The sequence below is a fragment of the Megalopta genalis genome, chromosome 1 (assembly GCF_051020955.1).
Source record: "Megalopta genalis isolate 19385.01 chromosome 1, iyMegGena1_principal, whole genome shotgun sequence".
Taxonomy (NCBI): Eukaryota; Metazoa; Arthropoda; class Insecta; order Hymenoptera; family Halictidae; genus Megalopta; species Megalopta genalis.
This window is the reverse complement of record NC_135013.1, coordinates 42,962,978-42,984,771: the sequence shown is the minus strand read 5'-3', so window position 1 is coordinate 42,984,771 and position 21,794 is coordinate 42,962,978. Positions and strand designations below refer to the sequence as shown.

Genomic DNA, 21,794 nt, shown 5'->3' with positions numbered 1-21,794 from the left:
CAATGTATGCTACAGAATATGACAGGCTAAGAATGAATTTTCGCACTGAACAAAGATTGTTCAAAAAATATCATTAAACAGTATATCATGTCAGAACGGAATTAAAATAAATGACATCCGTACGAAAAAAAATATTATTTTACAAAATCAGTACTTTTACAAAATCAACTTCATTTGTTACTTAGGTTTTTCAGAAGGGGCCGCAAGTGACCGCGCTAGTAGCAAATCTTCCCGATCTCAATGTTAGAAATTCAATGGAGTTGCGACAAAGTTTGCCGACAATTAGACATAGACACAGCGATCAGCCGAAGCGTTTGATGGACCCAAAGAATTTGAAGGAAGTTGATGTACCGTCGGATAACGTTACGAACAGCCATAACAAATCAAGGACTAGACAGAAACAGCAGGGATTTCATATAACAGGGTCAACGACAAGCCTGGACTGCAAACAAGTACAGATGCAAACTCAATTGCAACGCAGGAGACCACCACGTATCGAATCAGCCATTGAACATTTATCTAAAAATCGCAGAAACTCGTCGCAGACGCAATCTTTGGATTTCGATTCTGAACCAACCTATTATCGGTTTCAGGTACGTTACCAATCTTTTTCATCACTTTTACTGTTCATCCATTGCTACATAAATAAATAAAATAAATTGCTGCATAAATATATTGCTACGTTATTTCATGTGTGTCAGTCACTACAATATTCACTTATATATAAATAAACATCAATAAAAATAAAACGGAATACCTTTTTGAAAATTGGACCAAACGACTTCAATCTCTTTTGAGACGTTAGAGGGACTAGTTTACTAAATGACTAACAATTTTTTCAAGAATTGAAATTAGTTGTAATAACAAAAAAAATAAAAAATACTATGCTTAATTTTGAGCCTAGAACGAAAATTTAAACAATGCGTTTTGTACGGAAAATCAAACTACAGGCATTGAAAGATATTGAATGATTATCGATCGATGCGCAATTTAAATTTTTATTTTTAAATTATTTTCAGATTGCATTGTTTAAAAATATTTGTTAGATATTGCCAAGTAAGTCTGTCTAACGTCTAAAAAGAATTCAAGTCATTTGGTTCAATTTTAAAAACGTTATTCCGTGTCAAAAGATGTTTGAATACTTTCCTTAGTCACTGTCCATAAAAATCAACTTTTTTGGTAATTATTCAGAATCACGATCTCCGTCACCGATTTTGACTTGTAATAACTGGTTAAAATATTTTTTTATGTAACTAATAGGTATCGCGTAATCTTAAAGAGTAACCCTTATTAGCTGCATCTATTAATAAACCTAACACAAATATCTTGTCTTTGCTATATTGCAGGATACACAATCACGTGCGTCAGAGACTTCTGACGCATCGATGGTGTACAGTTCACAAGACACAAAGTCGCGTCCTGCACCTCCGAAGAAGCCACTTCGACTGTCTCTTCATCGCGCAGCGAGTCTTCAGTCCGTGGAAAGTGCGCCGCCTGCTGCTCATCACGATATAGCCAAAAAAGCAACGAAGAGGAATCATAAAGGTGAATCACCGTCTGAGAAGAATTCACGAGGAAATGCCAGCGAAGAGCCATCAAATCAAATTCACGAATCACAATATAATCCGCCTCAACCGCCGTCAAGAACTCCTTCGAGAGCGGAATCTTGTCAGAGTGCGCTGAGGTGGCCGTCTCCCAAACCGAGACCGCATCTAGCACCCGTCACGATGGAAAAGTGGTGTTAAATAACAAGGCGAACTTGTTTTCGCAGGAACAATATTTTCAAATTCAGTTACTCTCAACGAAAGAAGACTTTCTTATAATACGTATTATAAGAGTGTGTCGATTGCCAGAAATTCAAGATCTCTGTGTGATATTGGAAACAGATTTTTACGTAACATATAAGACTTTTAAACTAATAAGTCTGTAAATACAATCTAATAGTTTCTTATTTGATAGATTTGAAGAAGACTGAGTCACTCAGAACGAAATTTTGTTTAGTAGTTTTACTTATCGCTTAGGTTTAGACGTTCAAGAAATAGAGTGCAGAATGTTCGACTGTAGGTGGACCAAGCACTAAAAGTGCCTGGTTTGTCCCACCATATAAAAGTTGTCAAATTGCATTCATTTAGATTGTATGTAATTTTTATTATAATATATAGGCTGCAAATTTTTATGGAAAATAGAAATAATTTGCATTAATTCAAATATATAGGAAATACATGTACATGTCCGCTGTGTCTGATAACATATACTAGAAGAAAGAAAAATTCATCACTTTCCGTAAAAGTATTATATCTCTGTAATTTCAATAATCCTAAAACAGAGACCAGTTACAGTTCGTTTAGTAAGGATGATTGTTCACAGCAAAGTATTTATAAATTAAATTGCAGTAACAACATTTTCAATGAAAAATTAAAAATCCATTACTCTTATTTAATTTTCTCACTACGAGATCTAAATACTATATCAAACATTTTCTTATTGTAGTCAAAAATATAATGATGTCATCAATATATAGGAAATAAAAATAAAAATAATAAATAAATAAATAAATGTTTAAAATAGTGTGTGCCTGAGTAAAGAAATTTAACAATTTCCTATGGGAGCAACTTTATGATTTCGATAAGTATAAAATAAAAACTGTAAAACCAGTCATTTTTCCGGCAGTTGTACGTTTAGTGTTAAATAAGTCACATAACAGATCACTGAACAGGAGATATAAGCATGGCGAAGTTCGATAGCAATCTAGTGAAGAAGCCAAGAAAAAGCGTTCTCGTTTCAAGATTGGAATGAGAGGTCTTCTATTTATTAGTCATTGAAAGTTTTTCGAGGGAAAGTCTGTGGACAAAGTCTCCGAGAAAGAATTTTCTAGCGCTCGTAGGATTCTACGTTCCATCCTCGGTTAAATTGTTCGCCATGAGATGAGAGTAAGAGAATTTGCGGTAAAACTGAATCGATATAGATAAAATGGTGTAACTCTGAAGTTCATATAGTTAAACAAAAATTGGAATGACCCTTCATTAACTGACAGCTGACTCCTGTTATATTATTTAAAAAGGGGATTCTAAAACGGTTTTATGTACGAGTGCAAATTTCGCGGATTCACAATATTTTTTACTAAATTTAAAATCTATAATATTGATTACGGTTCTTTTGGAATTGCGAGTTATTTAGAATAAAAATTAAAAAAGAAAACACAATCCGATAATATTTGAAGTATCGTTTCATGATGTCTTCAGCATGTTGTCAGAATATTATTTTGTATATGTATCAGATTATTGATACTACTTTGGTGGATCAACAAAAAATGATTTATATATGCACATTTTAATATAAAATAAATAACAAATATCACAGCAAGAAGTGTTTAATTAATCAATATTAATAGTTACAAAATGTATAATTGTTTGAAAATGAAATCATAGTTTTGCGTTATTTAAATAATTGACTTCCCAAAAAAATGACCACCCGTAGTTGAACATCCTGTATACGTATATAGCTTATTCCTATTTCATTAGTTTCTTATTAATATTTCATAAGATGCACTTTCCTAAAATGAAAATATTACTATATAAATATTACTATATAAGATGTAAAGGAGGATAAGAAACGAATACGTATCTTTTTAGGAACGCATATATTATTATTATCATTATTATTATTATTATTATTATTATTATTATCATCATTATTATTATTATTATTGGTCAAAACTAGATTGCAGATTTTTGTGCAAAATTAAAATGTATTATCTCATTTCTAACAACTTAAAAGTTAAACAAAAATGTATCTTCTATCTTAATTGTTTTGATCAGTTGAAAACAATATAACATTATGTTTAGATTCTTCTGATGCTTTTAAAATTTCGTATTTCATCTATACCAATTTTCGTCATATACATGCATAAAATCCGCAGTTTAGTCGTAACATATACTTATATTGTGTGACATAATTGTTTTCGAAAATTGCAAAGTGAAACTTCTTTTAAACCTTATATGCTAGTATACGCAAAATGATTAAGGTTTTTCATTATTTTCTATATCCCCTTGCAAATTAGTCACTGAGCTCCGTTTTAATTATATATAATCGACAATGTAAAGTACACTGATTGACGTAAATGCAATAGGTGTTTGTCAATATTTTAGAATTGACGTTTTGTACAAAGTCTGTTAAACATACTCGATTATTTAAATCAACGCAGTTCATAAATAGCAACAATGTATACCGTGAAGAGATGAGAAGATGACTAATCAAAAGTATGTAAGTTTGATTCCTACAAACTAGGAATGTATTTTCGATAAAAAAGTTTCAAAAAGAAAGACACTAATAAACAAAATTATGAAGCTCAAAATATCAAATTCAAGAATTTGCGTCTTGTGTCATTGACAATTGGAAAACAAAAGATGTCACTTGGATCACTGATGAATGACTCCATTGAACTATACTTAGGTGTACATTAACAACTGCAGTATTGAATAATTAATAACGCACAAAATTCGTACACCATTTAACATGTTAATGAATTGAATCATACAATAATCGGGATTAAATAGAAAAACTAAGTTTGCCCAATTGTCTCTAGCCCTAGCAGTTTCTAACATTTTAATACTTTCTCATCTCAGCATAATAAATGATTTTGTCCCCTCCACGCTGTATTCTAATTGTACAGAATACTCATCCATAGTACCATGTATGTAAGAACAGCGTAAGCAATAGAAGAACAATAATGTAGTGATCAAAGACAATCGCAGGAACTTATGATTTAATATCCGCATAATAATCTTTGTCTTGATGCAAGCGAACTTTCTTTCACCTCTTTCTAATGCGCCGCCTCAGTCAGCACTGTAGAATATTTGCCATCGTTGAACAAATAAATCGGACTTCGTAAAACTTACATAAGAAAAATAAAACATTTGTCATTCTCATTTTTCATTAATCAATATATTTTTAATGAACTATGAAATATTTCAAGTATGAATGGTACAATACATTTTCCATAATTTTGGTAAAAATATTGTAAATAAATAATCGATTTAAATGGCAAATAACTTATTTGTAAATTTGGTATTGTTATTTGTAAGTTGATTATCTCATGTTCGTCATTCGATATAATATACATAGAACTCGCATTACATTATTTACTACACTCTATATTATTTTAATCTTTACGTTAGCCGTAAAAAAAAATTCGACAATGAGAGAGATTGTAAACCTAACAAATATTTTTAGTTGACCGATGTAAACTTTATTTGATTAAATTTAGAAATAATTGACAAAAAAGAAGATTCTAAGATTGGGATCATTTTAAAAATAAACATTTAATAATGCTGCATTTTTTAAATAGATTTTAATTATAGTTTTAAGATCTATGAAAAAGGAAATTCAATAATGGATCGTAAAACATTGAATATTTATTTAACCCATTGTAATCGAAGCATTGCTCACAAGCAAAGACGAAATTTATAATAATAAATTCCACTTATAAATTATATTTACCTTATATATATATAAGTGTGTTAAAAAATAATTGTCTTTTAATTACACTTAAATTTGTTGCTTTCAAGTGTATCATTTGAGAATTATCTTTGGCTGAGAATAAGCTCGAGTGCAATAGACCGAGAATATGCTCGCAAAATTTTAAAAACAGTCAAGAAATTATATACGCAGCAACTTATTTATCTTTAACATTTTATATTTACAAGATAAGATATCATATGTTATATTTAATGAAGAATTTCTAAAAAATAATACATGGCGAATAATTTAAAATTTAAAATGGATATACCTTCTGTAAGCTTTTGTTTTTTCTTCCTATTCTTCACTTCATTAATAACATGTGCAAACAATTAAACGCCTTTTCAAGAAACTAGAAAAACTATTCTTTATGTAATTACTGTATGATGTTTGCGAAATTAAAAATTAAAATACTTCCAAACGTAATACACTAGATTATTATCCTCTAAGAACAGGATAACTTGTAGAAATTGAAGTGACTATGTTGGTGTAGCAAATTCAACAGTTAAAAGAATTATTATGATAGATAGGGAACTAACAAAAATTCTTGGTAAAAACATGTCTTTTCTTTGTAGTCGCATGAACTTCGTCAATTTTGCATCTTTTTTCATCTAAATAGAACATAGAGAATACAAACAAACTGAAATTAAGTTTACATGATTATTAGCAAAAGGGTCGGTTGACAAAACAAAATATGTGTAAAATGTACTGTGCACTGTAAGATCATCTTTGTCCAAATGAAAATTTTGAAATAAAGGATTACATAATACAAGTGTATAAATAATTTTATTTTGAAAATATAATAATTACAAAAAGTGTCTTCAACACATTCTCGCCCTTTTACAAAGGCGTGCTAAAAGACTGTTCATTTGTAATAAACTGTTGATTCCATCTACAATGCCCAAATGCGTTACCCCAATTTCCTGTAATCGAAAAAATATGATCTATAATTTTTTCAAAATACTGTTTCATTTGTATTATACTTAAACGTTTAATTTTTCGTTGTTAATAAATATCAGTATATTTTTACTACGATTTGTTCTACAAAAAAGAATACAAAACCAAATCTTAATAACATCACCTAATTGAAGTCTCGCAATAAAACTTGACACGCATGTAGGAAATAAAAACATTCGACACGTAGTTGATTTTCAGACATAATTAGCTTTATATTTGTCGGATAAGACATATTAAACTTTTTTATTAAAAAATAAACAAAACAAAAGAATACAAAGATTTAATATATCGTATTCGTTAATTATGTCTGAATAGGAATCAAAGGCACAGCAATTAGTGACCTCACATTAACCGGCTCCACATATATTAAAACTGATCTTTCTCACGTTTAAGGTGTAAAAATAACAGTGTTAAAAGACGGTATTGGGAAATCTATTTTATGAAGTATTTTGAAAATCAATGGAGAGAAAAAAATGTTGCATACAAAATTTCATCGACTCTGTCGGTAAATCAGAAAGACTTCTCGTAATTTGAAAAGGATGTCAATATTGAATTTTTTGCTCATGATCTTTGTTTCATATTGCCATAACGATTCATACCTTATATTTTTAAGCATCAGTTGTTAAACTTGTCTGTTATCAAGCCTTGAAGTATATAGAAACGTTATTTTCACTTACCCTTACAAACTCTAATTTCAGTGTTTCTTCAATTGAAAGGTTTTTGCAAACTCTGAATATGTTACTAATTAAATCTTCAGCAGAATATCCCATTTTCCATAAATGTTCCATTACCTGAAGATAATACAAATGCAATTTCATTATACATATATGCTCTAAACAGTAATTTATAAAACAATTGAATTCATATTATAAAAAATAATCAATAGAATGTCTTACAGAGTACGCTTTGGAAATGTTCCCTTCTACACAATATTCGAGCATTTCTTTAACGAGTAATGGATGTGGTTCATCACAAACTTTAAAAACATTTTCACTATTTACATGACCAAAACCATTGTAAGTTGATTGCAAATTATTTAAGGCTTGTCTCATGTCACCCTGAGCAGTAAACACTATTGCTTCTAAGCCATCATTTGTATGTGAAATCTATGCATAAACATGTAATTTAGTTTATTGTTAACATTATAAAATGTTTCTTTGAAGAAATAAACATTTTTCTCTTACATTTTCTTTAGCACAAACTTCTATGACCTTTGTCAATATTTGTGCATCCGACAACTTCCCATACCTCAACATGGCGCAACGTGATTGTATAGGTTCAATAACTTTTTCACTGTTATTACAGGCCAATGCAAACCTGGTCGTATTGCTATATATTTCCATAGTTCTTCGCAATGCCTGTTGTGCACCCTCAGTCATACTATCAGCTTCATCTAAGATTATTATCTTATGCTTTCCTTTTGGAAGATTTACCTAGTAGCAAACAAACATGAAGTATTTACTAAAAAATTATATATATGATAAAAGAGATATAGCATAAAACAAATTACATATAGGAACCTTCTTTTGAGCAAATATTTTGATCTTGTTTCTGACAACATCTATCCCTCTATCGTTCGAAGCATTCAATTCTAAAACTGATTCCTTAAAATTTGGTCCTAACAAAATACGTGCTAAGCACAGTATCGTAGTAGTTTTTCCAACTCCTGGTGGTCCTGATATAATAATGTTTGGACAATTTCCATGTTGAGCGAAAACAGATAATCTCGACACTGTATCTTCATTCCCAACAATGTCCGAAAATACATGTGGCCGATACTTTTCAATCCTACAAAGAGTTTAAATTTACATACAATTAGTTTTTGACTTGTTTGATATAGATTTGTTGGATAATAATAACTTAACCTCAATTATTTGAATCTCAACAAAATAAAAATGACATCATTACTTGTGACGACATACCATGGTAAATGCGAAGATTTTTCATCCTTTTCTGTAGTTATTGGATTATTGCTGCTAGTCGATGGTAATATATCTACATCCATTCTTTCTTCGCCGGTGGTTGCACCTGCCATCTTCAAAATTTAAGCTCGAAACGCGGGAAACCTCGAGTTGTCTTTTTAAGCATAGATTATTCAACAAGATAGAGCTGCGTCTTCTTACAGTTTCTGTCTAGATGCTAACTAGAAAGCTATATTATCCATCGACGTGATAGGTAATCGGTAACGAAGGAATCATTTAATCCAATTAACATTTTGCAGAAATGATACCTATTACCATTTCTGAAAGAGATTGATAAATGTTTGAATAAAAATATTGGAATTAACTGATTTTGTAAAAATGACAAACACTGAAAATATTAAATATCCTTGCACATACCAAAGATTTAAACACAGTTAGCGTCTCAATCATTACAATTAATATATTTGTATTTGTACACAAACGAAATGTAATTATAAAAAATTGTCGTTTCAGTTAGCTGCAAAAACAGTAATGATGTTCAATAAATTACACTGGATCACATATCATTTAAGTAACATATAAGTAACTTATAAGTTACTTAAATTATATATTTAAGAGTTATAACTCGATTCAGCATAATTTATTATACATCATTACCGTTTTCGCAGCTAATTGGAACGACAATTTTTTATAACTACACTTTGTGTGTAAATGCAAGTATATTAATCGTAATTGTAAATTATATAATCATTGAATTAAGTAGCTTATAACTCTTAATAAAATTCATATTTTACACTTACATATTTATTGAAAACGATTAATATTAATTACGACAAAGGTAGAGCACGCTAAAATTGATTTTGGCGTACGCGTTTCACGCGTACAGAATATCCTGTCGTCTCAAGAGAGGCCGCCAGCATCGTATGAATTTTTCGTGAAATCTCGTAAGATTGTCTCCCTTTTATAAATATCTCGTCGGTGGTTTGCGGAATGAGAATCCAATATGGCAGCCGTCGTGATATCTGCACAAGTCAGTGTCGTGGAAATGTTTTGAACTCGTTGAGTAATCGTGACAACCGGTCGACATACTACGCATAGGTTAGTAAGGTGAAACTACGTTTCATTCGTGCTTTCGTTTTTCTATTGAAATCGATCAATTTGTGTCAGGAAACCGGGCTTTTCGAAAAATCATTTTTCTCACACGATTGAACCACTATATTCGCTCGGCCGCAGTAACGTTCCGATATAGAGGCATAGGTTACATTGTTTTTACAAATCGTTCAATTAAACGCGGACCACGTTAAACGACAAATTCGGTGCTCGTTCCGTTAAATTAAAAATGATACATTTAACTCTACATCCGTCCTGCGATTGTATGTGTGATGCGTGTGCGTTTTTCATAGCGAGGGTGTGTGCATGTGCGTGTCAGGTGAGTGGATGTAGGCGATGTATGAACGTGCGTGCCCGTCAAATCTCGCCAAATTGTCCCCTATTTTTTCTGTATAAACACACAAATGTTGGTTGAGTGTCGCGCGTGTTTGGACGTCAAGAAAGAAGACTCGTTAAAGTGCATCTTTGACACATCTCGCCATGCTGCATGAACAGCATGGTGCCACGATCTATCCACCTATTGAACAATTTCCTTCGGAACAACATTCGGTAAGTTGACGCATTATATCGTTTTTATTATATTTATCATCTGCGACACCCTGGCCGCTGTTCCATCGAACAAAGTACCGATGACACGTACGAACGACAGTTTTATTCTTCGATGCCATTCGATAAAATCGAAGAACCACAAAACAATTCGAATGCGGCGTGTTTTACCTTTTGAAATTCGTATACGTTATTAATTAGACGTATACTTATTCGTCTGCGAAATTACGTAAATATTAGGTAAGCCGTAGGAGCACACGGAAACGTCGTTCTATTTATTTCAGCATACCGATAATCATTTCCGGTTGTTCTTGGAAGATATTTCAGCGCTGATAGGACGTGATTCTTTTACGTATGCCTAGTTGCTATCCTTGCGAGCACTTTAATTTATGGGCGACATTCAAATAAAAATGTTTATTTGCATAATGACTATAATTATATTATATCATAACAGTATAAGGTCCTTAAAAGGTCCATTCAAGTTCATTGTGCTAGTTTATGTATGCTGGAAGAATATAGATAATATTACTGCGTGGAGAGAGTTTCTGCGTCACTGCATACTTGTTTGGCGAAAAAAATTTGTATGGCGAAAACCTTTGATATTCTTTTGGTCGCGCACGCAGCGCATTTTCGGTCGCACGTTTGCCAAATAATTCGATCTAAAGCCCGCGTAATCGTCAAAGTCGTATCAACGAACGCGATGCTGCGTTATTGAATAATGGAGAAAAAAAATACAATGTCGCATTTCCTGAGCCACGTTATTCATGCGCATCTGCCTTATGGCGCATAAGGTAGCTTTGTTTAATCCTTCCCCGACGGTGGCTGGTTTTACTATATTGCTCGACATGCGATACTTACGGGACCGTTTATGTCGAAGCGATAAAACGATGAGATTTAATAGTGTTGATCTGTGTGGTTGAAGAAAAAGCGGATATACACTCGCAGACAAAAGTCCAAGAACGGATGAATTTTAAACAGATATCGCGTCTGTTTCTAGAGCGAAATCTCAAGGTTACGTTGCTAAAATTACAAAACAATTCGATGACATGCACGGTATTTTGCACCGGTCACACAACATGACTATTTATCATTGTTGAACGTTGCTTTCAGTTTGTTTGCGCTCGCCGTTGAATACTAATTCCGTGTAGCATATTCGTTGATGGCATTCTGTATTTCCATAATTTTCTATTATAGTAGGCACTTGGCTGCTGATCTCATAATTATTTTATCACCCACCTATTCCGCACAATAGCAGCACAATAGGATTAACGTCTGGGCTTTGTGGTGAATTGTTTAGGGTGTGGGACATTATATAATATCCTTTCTTTTATATGACCGCTATATGTATAATTCGGATCGTTACCTTACCGTACGTAAGAGTGCGGTGGGAAGTTTAATTTTACATAACAATTTTTCGCAATGTCGTTAATTACGGTAGAACCTCGGTTATCCGAATGTCTGAATTCACTGTTAACCAAACACGTTTCACGTGTAAGTAGTTCAATCTAAGGTGGTCCATCTGCAACACAATTCGTTCTAAAAATTAATAAGGGTTTAATCAGTTCTCCAAATTTTTCACTTAAAAGTAATTATTTGTAGATATACAAATATACACTCAAAATTAGTACTCCTTTCTTGCACTCGAAATGAATCCTTTGCAAATAAAATTAACCGATTCAGACTGGCCGCCTTTTATTCAATTCAAAAATTTAATATTAATTGATATACTCATATAGAAAATAGTAAAAAAATTTGTTGCAAATAATTGATCTTCATTATCTCCAATAATTACTTATGAAGTGTATAAATAATTATAATCTATAAAATTACTACAAATAATTAGAAATATGTGAATTTCATTTGAGAAAAGGTGAATTTTATGTGCAAAAGGATGAGTTACAGCTGGAAAAGGATTGATTTGATTTGCGAAAAGATTAATATGATCTACAAAAGAATTAATTTGGACTACAGAACGTGTATTAGCCGAACGTTCGTGTTCTCCTAATTTGTTCAAATAATCCAGGCTGCATTGCTGCGAATATGACTTTTTCATCTATAAATTCTAGATTTTCATTCTTGTGTTTTGAGCAACCCAGTAGCATGAAAAATCCTCTTATATTTTGGTCTTCGATGTCAATTACGGTTATTGAAAAGTGTTTGTTGTAACAGAACAAAAATAATAAAGAACATCCTGGAAGATATCGTCTTCATTCGTCGCAATACGGACGATACTGCAGAGAATTGTGCCAGATCCGTGTGCAATCCTTCAAACCAAAGACTCTGGTATCAAAGTGATTAATATTTGAAATTCGTAATGATATGTTATGTACTTCTTAGACCGATTATTGATTTAACATAAACAAGATATTTTTTTATATCTAGGTCGAAATTTCGCACTTTGTTCATGTTCATTGTTCATTGTCCATGTTCATTTACGGTATATTCTTACGGTACTATTAAAGAAGTAATTGACTTAAAAGATTTTCGAGTAGAATTTGGGCGAACAATTTACTAAATGTATTTTTCCTCTTTTCTTTTACTATTTTCATATTAATTTATTTATACCGCTGATATGTCAGGTTATATCATCTGTACATAATAAATAATAATAATAATAGTAAATGTGCTGGCGATTACAAATGCAAGTTTTTGGAAATAATTTGCTGGTATTCTTTTTTCTTTTATAAATATAGTAGAAGTCGATTACCCGAAAATGTTTTATATATACTTACTGCAATCAGTAAGGATTTAATCAAGCATTGTAAATGTTCTATTATCTAAGTAAATATTTTATTATCCATGTAAATATTTTATTGTCCTAATCTTTCATTCCTGAATTTGCAATTATTAAAAAATGTTTCATTTATATATAGTTCAATCCAAGGCGATTTATATGTTAATATTTATTTTTAAGGATTAATAAGGATTTAATCTAGCACTGCAAATATTCTATTATCTAAGTAAATGTTCTATTATCCAGACGTTCACATTCTCAAAATTCATTCGGATAACTGAAGTTCTATTGTAATAATGTTTCTCTTTCGATTAATCTGGATTCTAAGATTTATTTGTTAAAGAAAGTTTTAGCCCTATCAATGTTTAGTTCAAACCTAATACGAAAGCCACATTTTTAATTTGTGAAAATTATGAAACATTTGATCTAGCATCATTTTTATATGATTTGTAATATAAATGTAATTTAAATATAATAATAGGATCTGAATGGCATTCACATAATACGAATATAGTATAAAGTCATGAAAATGTTATAAAAATATAGATATTTCTTCCATTATACTTCTTCAATTTAGCCTACGCTAAAAGGATTAATACTAATTTCCTGCAAGCACTCATGTAACTACGCAGGGTAGCAACACGAAACTTACTGTGAGCGATGTTTTAGCGTTAAACTTTATCAGTCAACAAAAATCATTAAAGATACTGTTTATAAGCTATCGGCGATGTATACTAGTACTAAAAATACTGCGAAACTAGCGTGTGTCGGTATATCTTCTAATTTGCTGGATCTCTAATCTTAAATCTTCTGCTTCGCTATTTCTACTGCAAGTATTTCGAACAGTTTAGATTAATAAATATATCCTGCATGTTCAAAGTAGCGAATGTAAAGCATTCGAAGACTTTCGCGAGTCATTATAATTGTTGGTTTCACGTCAAAACGTGGAATAGAAAAGAAAAAAATGAGGAATCGTAACAGATCATTGTATTTTAAACGAGGGACTTCGCTATTGGCAGGTTTCAGATATTTCTGTAGGTTCAAATCGTTATTTATCTCTTCAGGAAAATCGGAATTACATAAAGTGATTTCTTCGACAGAGATTTGTTTTACTATGATTTCCAATCTTTGTTCTATCTTTCGCATAGTAAAGACAATAAGATATGAAATTATTTAGAGCTTAGAAATGAGAGATTACACAAACAATTAATAAAATTAAAAAATGAAACAGTCAGTTCATTACAACTTAATTCTATATGATATATTTTTCAAACAAATTGCAACAGCTAAGTGGTTAAATGAAATTTTTAAGTAAATAAAAGCTAGTTATAAGCTGCAAGAAAATGAGTAAAACAGTTATTTGTTCTTTTGATGTGTGTGTACATATTTGTATGAATAGAAATAGAGATTGGGATAAATATGTAATATATGTACAGTTAATAAATAATTATATATTTATAATAAATAAATATCTAATTAATGTAAATATACAAATATAGTGTTTGAATTTAAAGGTGAATGTTTAAATACTTCATCGAATATATATATTGAGAGTATTTATTATTAAACCAATGAAATAAGTTTGAATAACATGAACTGTTCTATTATAAATAATTGTGGACAATTGTTCACACAGCTGATTTACGTTCTACACGTTAAAGTAGAGGATAAGGTCTTCATAGCATGAACTCCGGTGATTTTAACATTTTCATAAATATTTATAGTAACAATTACTTTAACTAAGCTGAATTGAATGGATCACAAAGCTATTTGTAGTCCTATGCTTCACACTTCGCACATGACCTTAGAAACTATCCGTAAATAAGTATTACTCATGTATACATACATACATACTTATAATTACATTATACATGTGCTGAATAAGTGCAACCATTTGTATTTATTTCCAAGGTGAAAACAATTTTCAATAAATTTTCCATTTGTATGTTTTCATCTCTTGCTTATTTTTCTGCAATAAACTCTTTTCTGGAATAGATCCTTTCGGTATTAAGTCAGTTGGTAAGTAAAGATAAATAGATAACAATCAATCACAATTTATGATCGGTAATCAAATGATTGCGCGTTATCAAATAATTGTCATTGAAAGTTACACTAAACACACCAATATTATTATAACGTGTGCTAACCGGATTAGCTTTGTTGCGAAATTGTTCGAATCGTTTGTTATTGTTTTCGCAACAGAATATAATTAACGCATTAATCAGTTCCTCATACGTTGCGATAGTATTCGTGCGCGCGCGCGCGTATAAACACGGTGTTCATTATTATTATAATATTCCCAGTGGTGATCACAATTATTCAATGAATCGAATACGCGTTGTTTCAAATAGAGATCCAGAGATATGTTCATTTAGCCGAGTATTCGAAAAATACCAGTAATTTCTACCTTTATGGAAAATAATAATTAGACTGTTAATCATTATGCTAAATAAAAATTTTCGGCATCTATTACACTGTCCTCCCCAATTATAATGTCCTAACTAACATTTCTAATCATCCAAAGAATGAAGCTATCAATTAATAAAAGTGTTCTTAAATAAGTGGAAAAAAATAAGTGGAATTACATTTGGAAATCTATGAAGTATATATATAAAAGTTAAAAAACGAGGGTTTTTTTTATTTTTTTCTGTCATTCTATATAATAGCAAAATTTAAAAAAAAGACATTTTGGTCATTGTCTAGTATACTAGTCCCTCTATCATCTAAAAAATATTCAAGTCACTTAGTCCAGTTTTAAAAAAGTTATTATGGTTTAAAAGGTGTATAAATACTTTTGTGGGCCACTGTGTATAAAGAAGTTAGGTTTTAAGCCAATAATATTCTCACTCACAAGAATTGTATTTTCAGAATTGATAGATATTACCAAAATGCTTAAATTCATTTTAACTAATTCTGCTAACATAATTATGAAACTTTGTACAGAAATTACGTGAGTTATGTCTAATACAACCGTATCTTCGTCATAAATGATATTTAAAACTTGCATTGTTTAATTGTGTCTACGAAACAGTGTAAAATTTGTTAAAAAAATTAAATTTGAAATTAAATTTCAAACTAACTTACACCCAAAATTTTATAACTTTTGAATTTTCCATCGCATTAATAAACTATAAATTGTGACGTAGTCGGGTTATTAGAATGCATATTTAGAAGTCTATGTATGTTAGCATAATCAGTTTGCAATTTTGTGCACTCGGCATACTATTGACGTTTTCCACCGTTTCACTTACCGAGTCCTATTAATAATAGAAATTTTAATTGTGGCCTTCGCTTCAATAATCTGAAACGACAACTCATTGTTTCTCGAACAAAGAAAAGAAGCAGTGGGATGTACACTATCGAAATGTGAATTTAAATCACTAGTTTCCTCTTAATGGACGCGTTTCTTCTCGTGTAGTAGTCACAGGGTTAGTCTCGCTATTTCTTAGAATTGCACGAACCTTTCCTCCTACTTTATTTTTACATAATGCTGCTTGGTCTCGTATTAAGAAACGAGTAGACTGAAGAGAGATAACAGCCAGAGCACTTTCGTGAGGATATTTCTCTCGGCAATATTCACAGTGTGCTCCTGTACTTGCGTTTATTAAGCAGAGATTACTGTGAATCTGTTATGGAACAATTTCCAGATTTGTTTAGCCTGCATAAACTACTCCTACGTTTTTGTCGTATAAATATGTATGTATGTAAACTTAATACATACCATTGGCTCATGTATTAAATAAAATAATAAGTGAGTATATAAACATATTAATAATTAACTCTTTGCACTTGAGACTATTTTAACTCCAATATGAAGACATTTGTTTTCACTTACAGTATTTCCATTCGGTATGATTGTTTTTATTTGATACATATGAAATTGAACGTGTATGCTTATAGAAAACTTCTATTATTTGACAATTCATCGAATACAGACAAATTTAATAATGTGACAATTCTTTTGAAAATAACATAGCAATTTTTAGCGTCGCCTCATAATCGCCACTCGAGTGCAGGGATTAATAAATTGATTAAAAATTTAATTGAAAGGTTCGTTTAATTTAAATTAAGTTAAAAAAATTATTATTTTTACGGGAAAGAAAAAAGATAAGTTAATTAGGTAAGTTCATTGGTTGTAATATCATATTACAAATGGAATAAAATAAGAATACCCCGTTAAATGAATAAGTGCAAGAAGCGTATTGAAAAATCATGATCTGAAAAGCATCGAAAACGTCACGCACGCGTCGTAAATCTTTGTAACTATATCGGACCGTGATAAGATAATTATAAACGAATACGAGCAGTTTGCAATGTACCACCTTACGTCGGCAAATAAGGGCAGTACTCAATGATTCATCTGTAAGATATGTTGTCGTTCTGTACGTAGGTAATACATGAATTCTCACACACCGCCGGTAGTCAGTGTGAGTTCTTGCGGACAGATAATACCTCCGCTTATGCAGTTATTTCAAACTAAGTTTCTAATACCGAAATTCTTGGTAGTTCATGTGTCAGAATATCTATCACGTGATTTACCATTGTAAATTTTGAATCCCGCACATTTTTGTTTGAAATTGTATTAAGTAGTGGCATTATTTCATTCTCAAGTATTTGCTATTGTTCTCACGAGAACGAATGAAACAATTTTGCGCCGCGCAATAGCGTAGGAATAAGGAATGAAAGGTTTAAATGGTATGTTTTGGAAGGAACAAAAAGAAAACATATTTATATTAATTACAAATTGCGAATTTTCTTTCTATAACATACGCTCACCTTCTGTTCTTTCTCTCGATGTTTCTTTCGTACACGTTCACATTCTCTCGTTATACATATTACCAATCTTTCATACTTCATACAACCTTTTTTATAATTGGGCCAAGCGATTTAAATTGTTTTGATATGTTAGAGGGATTAGTTTACTAGATAGTGGCTAAAAAGTATTTCTCAAAAATTGCGAAACGAGTTTAATTACAAAAGAAAATGTGTATTCTAGTAATTTACATTTGTAAATTTGTTATCCTGTTCATTTCTTTGTAAAATTCTAGTACGGTAAGCGTTCCAGACACCGACATTTTTCCTTCATGTACAGTGACTCGCATTAATATTCGGACACGATATTATTAGAAAAATTATTGCTCCTTTTTACTGTTTACGATAGTATTATTGAATCAATTGTTTGTAAGTGGAAACATAAATTTTGTTTATTTATTGCACATGTTCTTTTGTATAATAAGCGATAAACAAGATTGTGACAAAATTTAAAATGAAAATCTTTTTAATCGTGTTATCATAATATTAATATTTTGTCGGTTGACCCTTTTGTTTTCTTACCGAAGTAAGAAAATGAATGTAATCGCTTAGGCTTGTTACAGATGATTTTATTTAAATACTCCGGTTAAATCTGTTTCCATTTGTCTAACGTGACAATTAACTTTTCCTTGCATTTCATATCGTTTAGTTCTCCAGTTATACAATTAAATATTTTCAGAACGTCGAAGACTGAAATTTGATGTGAAAATAATGAAAAATGAAAATAATGTAAATATTCCAATTACCGATACTTTAAAAAGCTACTTGTATCAGTTACCGTGACCGAAATACCAATAGGTTCTAAATATTTGTAATTTGTTCCTCATACATTTTTTAATATATTTATACTAAATTAACTTTCTGATAGCCTATCCTAACTTAAATTAAATTGTTAAACTGTATAAATTGTATTAAACATAGGGTATGGGCACAGCTGGTATTTCTGCAAAGTGGGTTATGCACATTAATTACGGAGTGACGGTAATACGCCAAGAGTTCAAAAACATGTACCAGTTACACATGACGTCCCAGCATCGGTGGTACAACCATGAAGTGGGAGATTCTACATAAAAAAAACGAATCGAAAATAAAGAATAAAATTTGTTCAGTTGAGGCTTTGTTGCCGTGAAAATTAACTTTGAATATATTCAGCATTTAAGGAATTAAGTTAATAATTAAATTATATGTCTTACTTCCATTTAAATCCGTTTGTAATCCGTAGACGGAAATGAGTAACATAGTATATAGCGTTAATAGTAATTAGATTAATATTATTAATATGTGACTTATATATCGAGATCCATCCATCTAAAATTTAAACCATAGTTATTTGTATGCGTATTCGCTGAATATTCAAAGTCGATTTTCTCGATAACGAAGCAGTATTCCGTACAACCTCAATACAGTAAATTCTTTGCGATTGTTCCTCAGCTTGTAAACAAAAATGGACAATTTGGGAAGAGGAGATACGATTGTTCGAGCCTCCTCTCGAGATCTCTTTCCAAATTGTCCATTTCTGTTTACAATTGGAGAGAATTTACTGTAATACCCTTAACCTAAATAATGGCATTATTTCGTTTTCAAATAGTATTTCTGTTCTCACGAAATCGAATAAATACTTTCGGCCAACTTTTGAGGCCAAATACTGCACTGTGCTGCGGCTAGTTCGTGAAAACAATAGAAAATCGACGTTACAAGAAACGTGAGATCATTGGTTACTTCTTTCGTTTCACAACCTCGATTTTCGCACGCATTTTCGGCCCGCTTCATACAACAAGCGAGGTTCTACCGTAAGCAATCGAGTTGCCTCCAGAGCAAATCGTGTTTGAATTCAATCGTTGTCGCTCACGGTGTCGTTTGTGAGGACGAAAATCCTTTGCAGTGTATCGTGCAGAGGCAAAGGCAAAAATCGAAAGCGAAGTTCAGAACTTAGCGAATCTATTGAGCGATGTACCGTTTCTCAAGGTTTATGACACGTTGATCATTATTGAATTTGGGACTCATATTTTGACCGTACTACAGATGCTAGTTTCTGTACGTTCCGATTGAGAGATGTTGTTCGATAACTGGTAATGTTTGTTTTGTTGTCGCTATTTTGTGTAGTTAAGATTTACATCCTATCTCTGCTAGTTCTAGACTGATGCTCAAGGAAATTCTTGGGACTTACAACTATCGATTGTTAACATTTCTTATTAACTCTTCCCACATAACGAGTCAAACTTGCAATGAAGATTTCATATATTGTGTTACGTAGTCTACTAAACACAATGATTCACAAAAATATTCCGGCACTAAGATACGGTTAACTTTCATGAGCTACACTGCGTCTCATAACTATAAAACTACCAAAAAATTTTTCGGTTTTTATAACTTTATAACTTCGGTTATTTATAACTTTATAGTTGATACAATAATGAATGAAGTATGTTATATTTGAGAGTGCGCCGAACACGATATTTTTCTAAAAAGGGGTAAATTTTATTCAGTTGAAGAAAACTAATTTATTTTTGTTTGGTCACCATAGAACCGATAGAATAAAACACACTTTATTACACAAAAATATCATCATAAGATATATAAAAAAGGGTGCTGATTATTGCGTTCACACGAAATATTGGCCTAGAATGGAAACGGAAACACGTATGCAATATAATGATAAGAAGCAAAGTTTCTAATTTGCAAGTTTAAGTTTTGCGACAAGTTACTTACATTTGTCAATATCCATCAAACTGAGGACATGTAATTTTGCGTTACCCAATAATTTCTGTATTAATTGTTTGTCACTCTGTTAACTCATTCAGAAGTGACTGTTGAAAAAAAGAATGTACATACATATGTCGTCGTTCGAGTTCCACCTTCCCGGATAGCGGTTATGATAAAGTTTCAGATACGCGACCACTAAGTGGGCAACACTCGACTTGAGTGTAGTACTCGATTAAACGTTATGCATTGCATTCGGTTCTCAACACTGGAAGTTGGAGAGGAAACAAGTTGTTTCGAAACATTTCGAATATTTTTAAGCTTTTTCGCGATTTTGGCGATAAATAATTATATACTTCTGTGATAAATATCTCTCAAAGAAAGAAAATGTACTAAAATATATTGGATGAATAAAAATTAATTTAATCACTTTGTATATTTTACTTGTTTTTGATAATATAAAGAAGTTTCAACGGGAAACATTGTTTGGTTTGTAGAGGAAAATGTTATGATTGGACTATAGATTTTGATGTGAAATACAAGAGCTACGTAACAATGAATTTTTTTACTTAATCATTTTAAGATAATACAACAGTTTCTGTACATTCTTTAAATATTTTCGCTGTTTTGTTGTTGTTCCATTGATTTTTTCGATAAATCTAAAAAAAATCGCGATAAAATAAAAGAACAATTTTCTGTTAACCGTGCCATTTCTTCAACACGATAAAAAACAGAAGGAAAATATTCATAGTAATCGAGTTATTCTGTTCACCCTGTATACAAATGTATACATTTGATTGTTTTACACGAAAATACATCGAATCGGCAGAGAAATGAATGAATTTGAACGTAAAATAAATGTTTCATGACCGTGGTTGCATATTTATACAAAGTAAATAGTTCAATAAAAAAAGAAGTTGGCATGCAAGTAATATTCGATGTAAGAAGATATGAAATGCGTATTTAATATTTGACAAAATATTTCTATGCAAAATAGGTCAGGCGTTATACATATGCAGACAGCTTTCAATCATCGGTCTGTATGCGCAGGAAATCTTTTGTAACCATTTTGATTTGAATTTATTTACGTACATGTATATTTATTTTTTAAAAATTGTTAAATCTGTACTGTTTCGATCAGTAAATAAAGCACCGTTATTCAATTTCTTATAAATATTAGTTTAACATATAATAATTGGTTTAATAAAATATTAGTTTCTCAACTTTTATGAATAAACGTGACTTTGTTTCTAACATATTTACAATGTAAAGAATGAAATCGGCTTTGTGAATTGTACAGCATTAGTACTTTAGTTATTAATTGGTGTTTTAGAAAATATTTAAACGGCGATTCCACAGCTTAAATACAACGGATTTTGCCAAATTCGGACAAATGGTTCAGGATTTCTAATCATTGTAATGACCAGTAAGTTCAGTTTTAAAAATTATTGTGTGATAAGTAAAATATACATCCTTAAGTGGCATAATAAGGACAA

At 31.1% G+C, this 21,794-nt stretch overlaps 3 protein-coding genes across 5 annotated transcripts in view; 2 read left to right on the top strand and 1 right to left on the bottom strand.

Moving 5' to 3' along the window:
- The window catches only part of sprt (PDZ domain-containing protein sprite), a 112,691-nt gene extending 106,402 nt beyond the window's left edge, over nt 1-6,289 (top strand). For all 3 annotated transcript variants that reach the window (XM_033473226.2, XM_033473315.2, XM_033473399.2), the window contains 2 exons: nt 186-593; nt 1,347-6,289. In XM_033473226.2, coding sequence (XP_033329117.2) covers nt 186-593; nt 1,347-1,745 — 807 coding nt within the window. In that variant the 3' untranslated portion in view covers nt 1,746-6,289. The remainder of the gene's footprint in view (nt 1-185; nt 594-1,346) is intronic.
- Nucleotides 6,285-8,554, bottom strand: RfC4 (replication factor C subunit RfC4). The gene is made up of 6 exons (XM_033470196.2): nt 8,397-8,554; nt 7,995-8,262; nt 7,659-7,907; nt 7,371-7,580; nt 7,152-7,265; nt 6,285-6,440 (listed from the first exon to the last, which is right to left on the bottom strand). Exons 1-6 carry the CDS (start codon nt 8,507-8,509, stop codon nt 6,339-6,341), a joined length of 1,056 nt encoding a protein of 351 aa, XP_033326087.1. The 5' UTR covers nt 8,510-8,554; the 3' UTR covers nt 6,285-6,338.
- Nucleotides 8,555-9,370: 816 nt separating this feature from the next.
- Nca (neurocalcin homolog) overlaps nt 9,371-21,794 on the top strand; it is a 510,394-nt gene continuing 497,970 nt past the window's right edge. The window contains exon 1 of the mRNA XM_033474228.2: nt 9,371-9,494. The gene's annotated coding sequence lies outside the window, so the exon portion shown is untranslated. The remainder of the gene's footprint in view (nt 9,495-21,794) is intronic.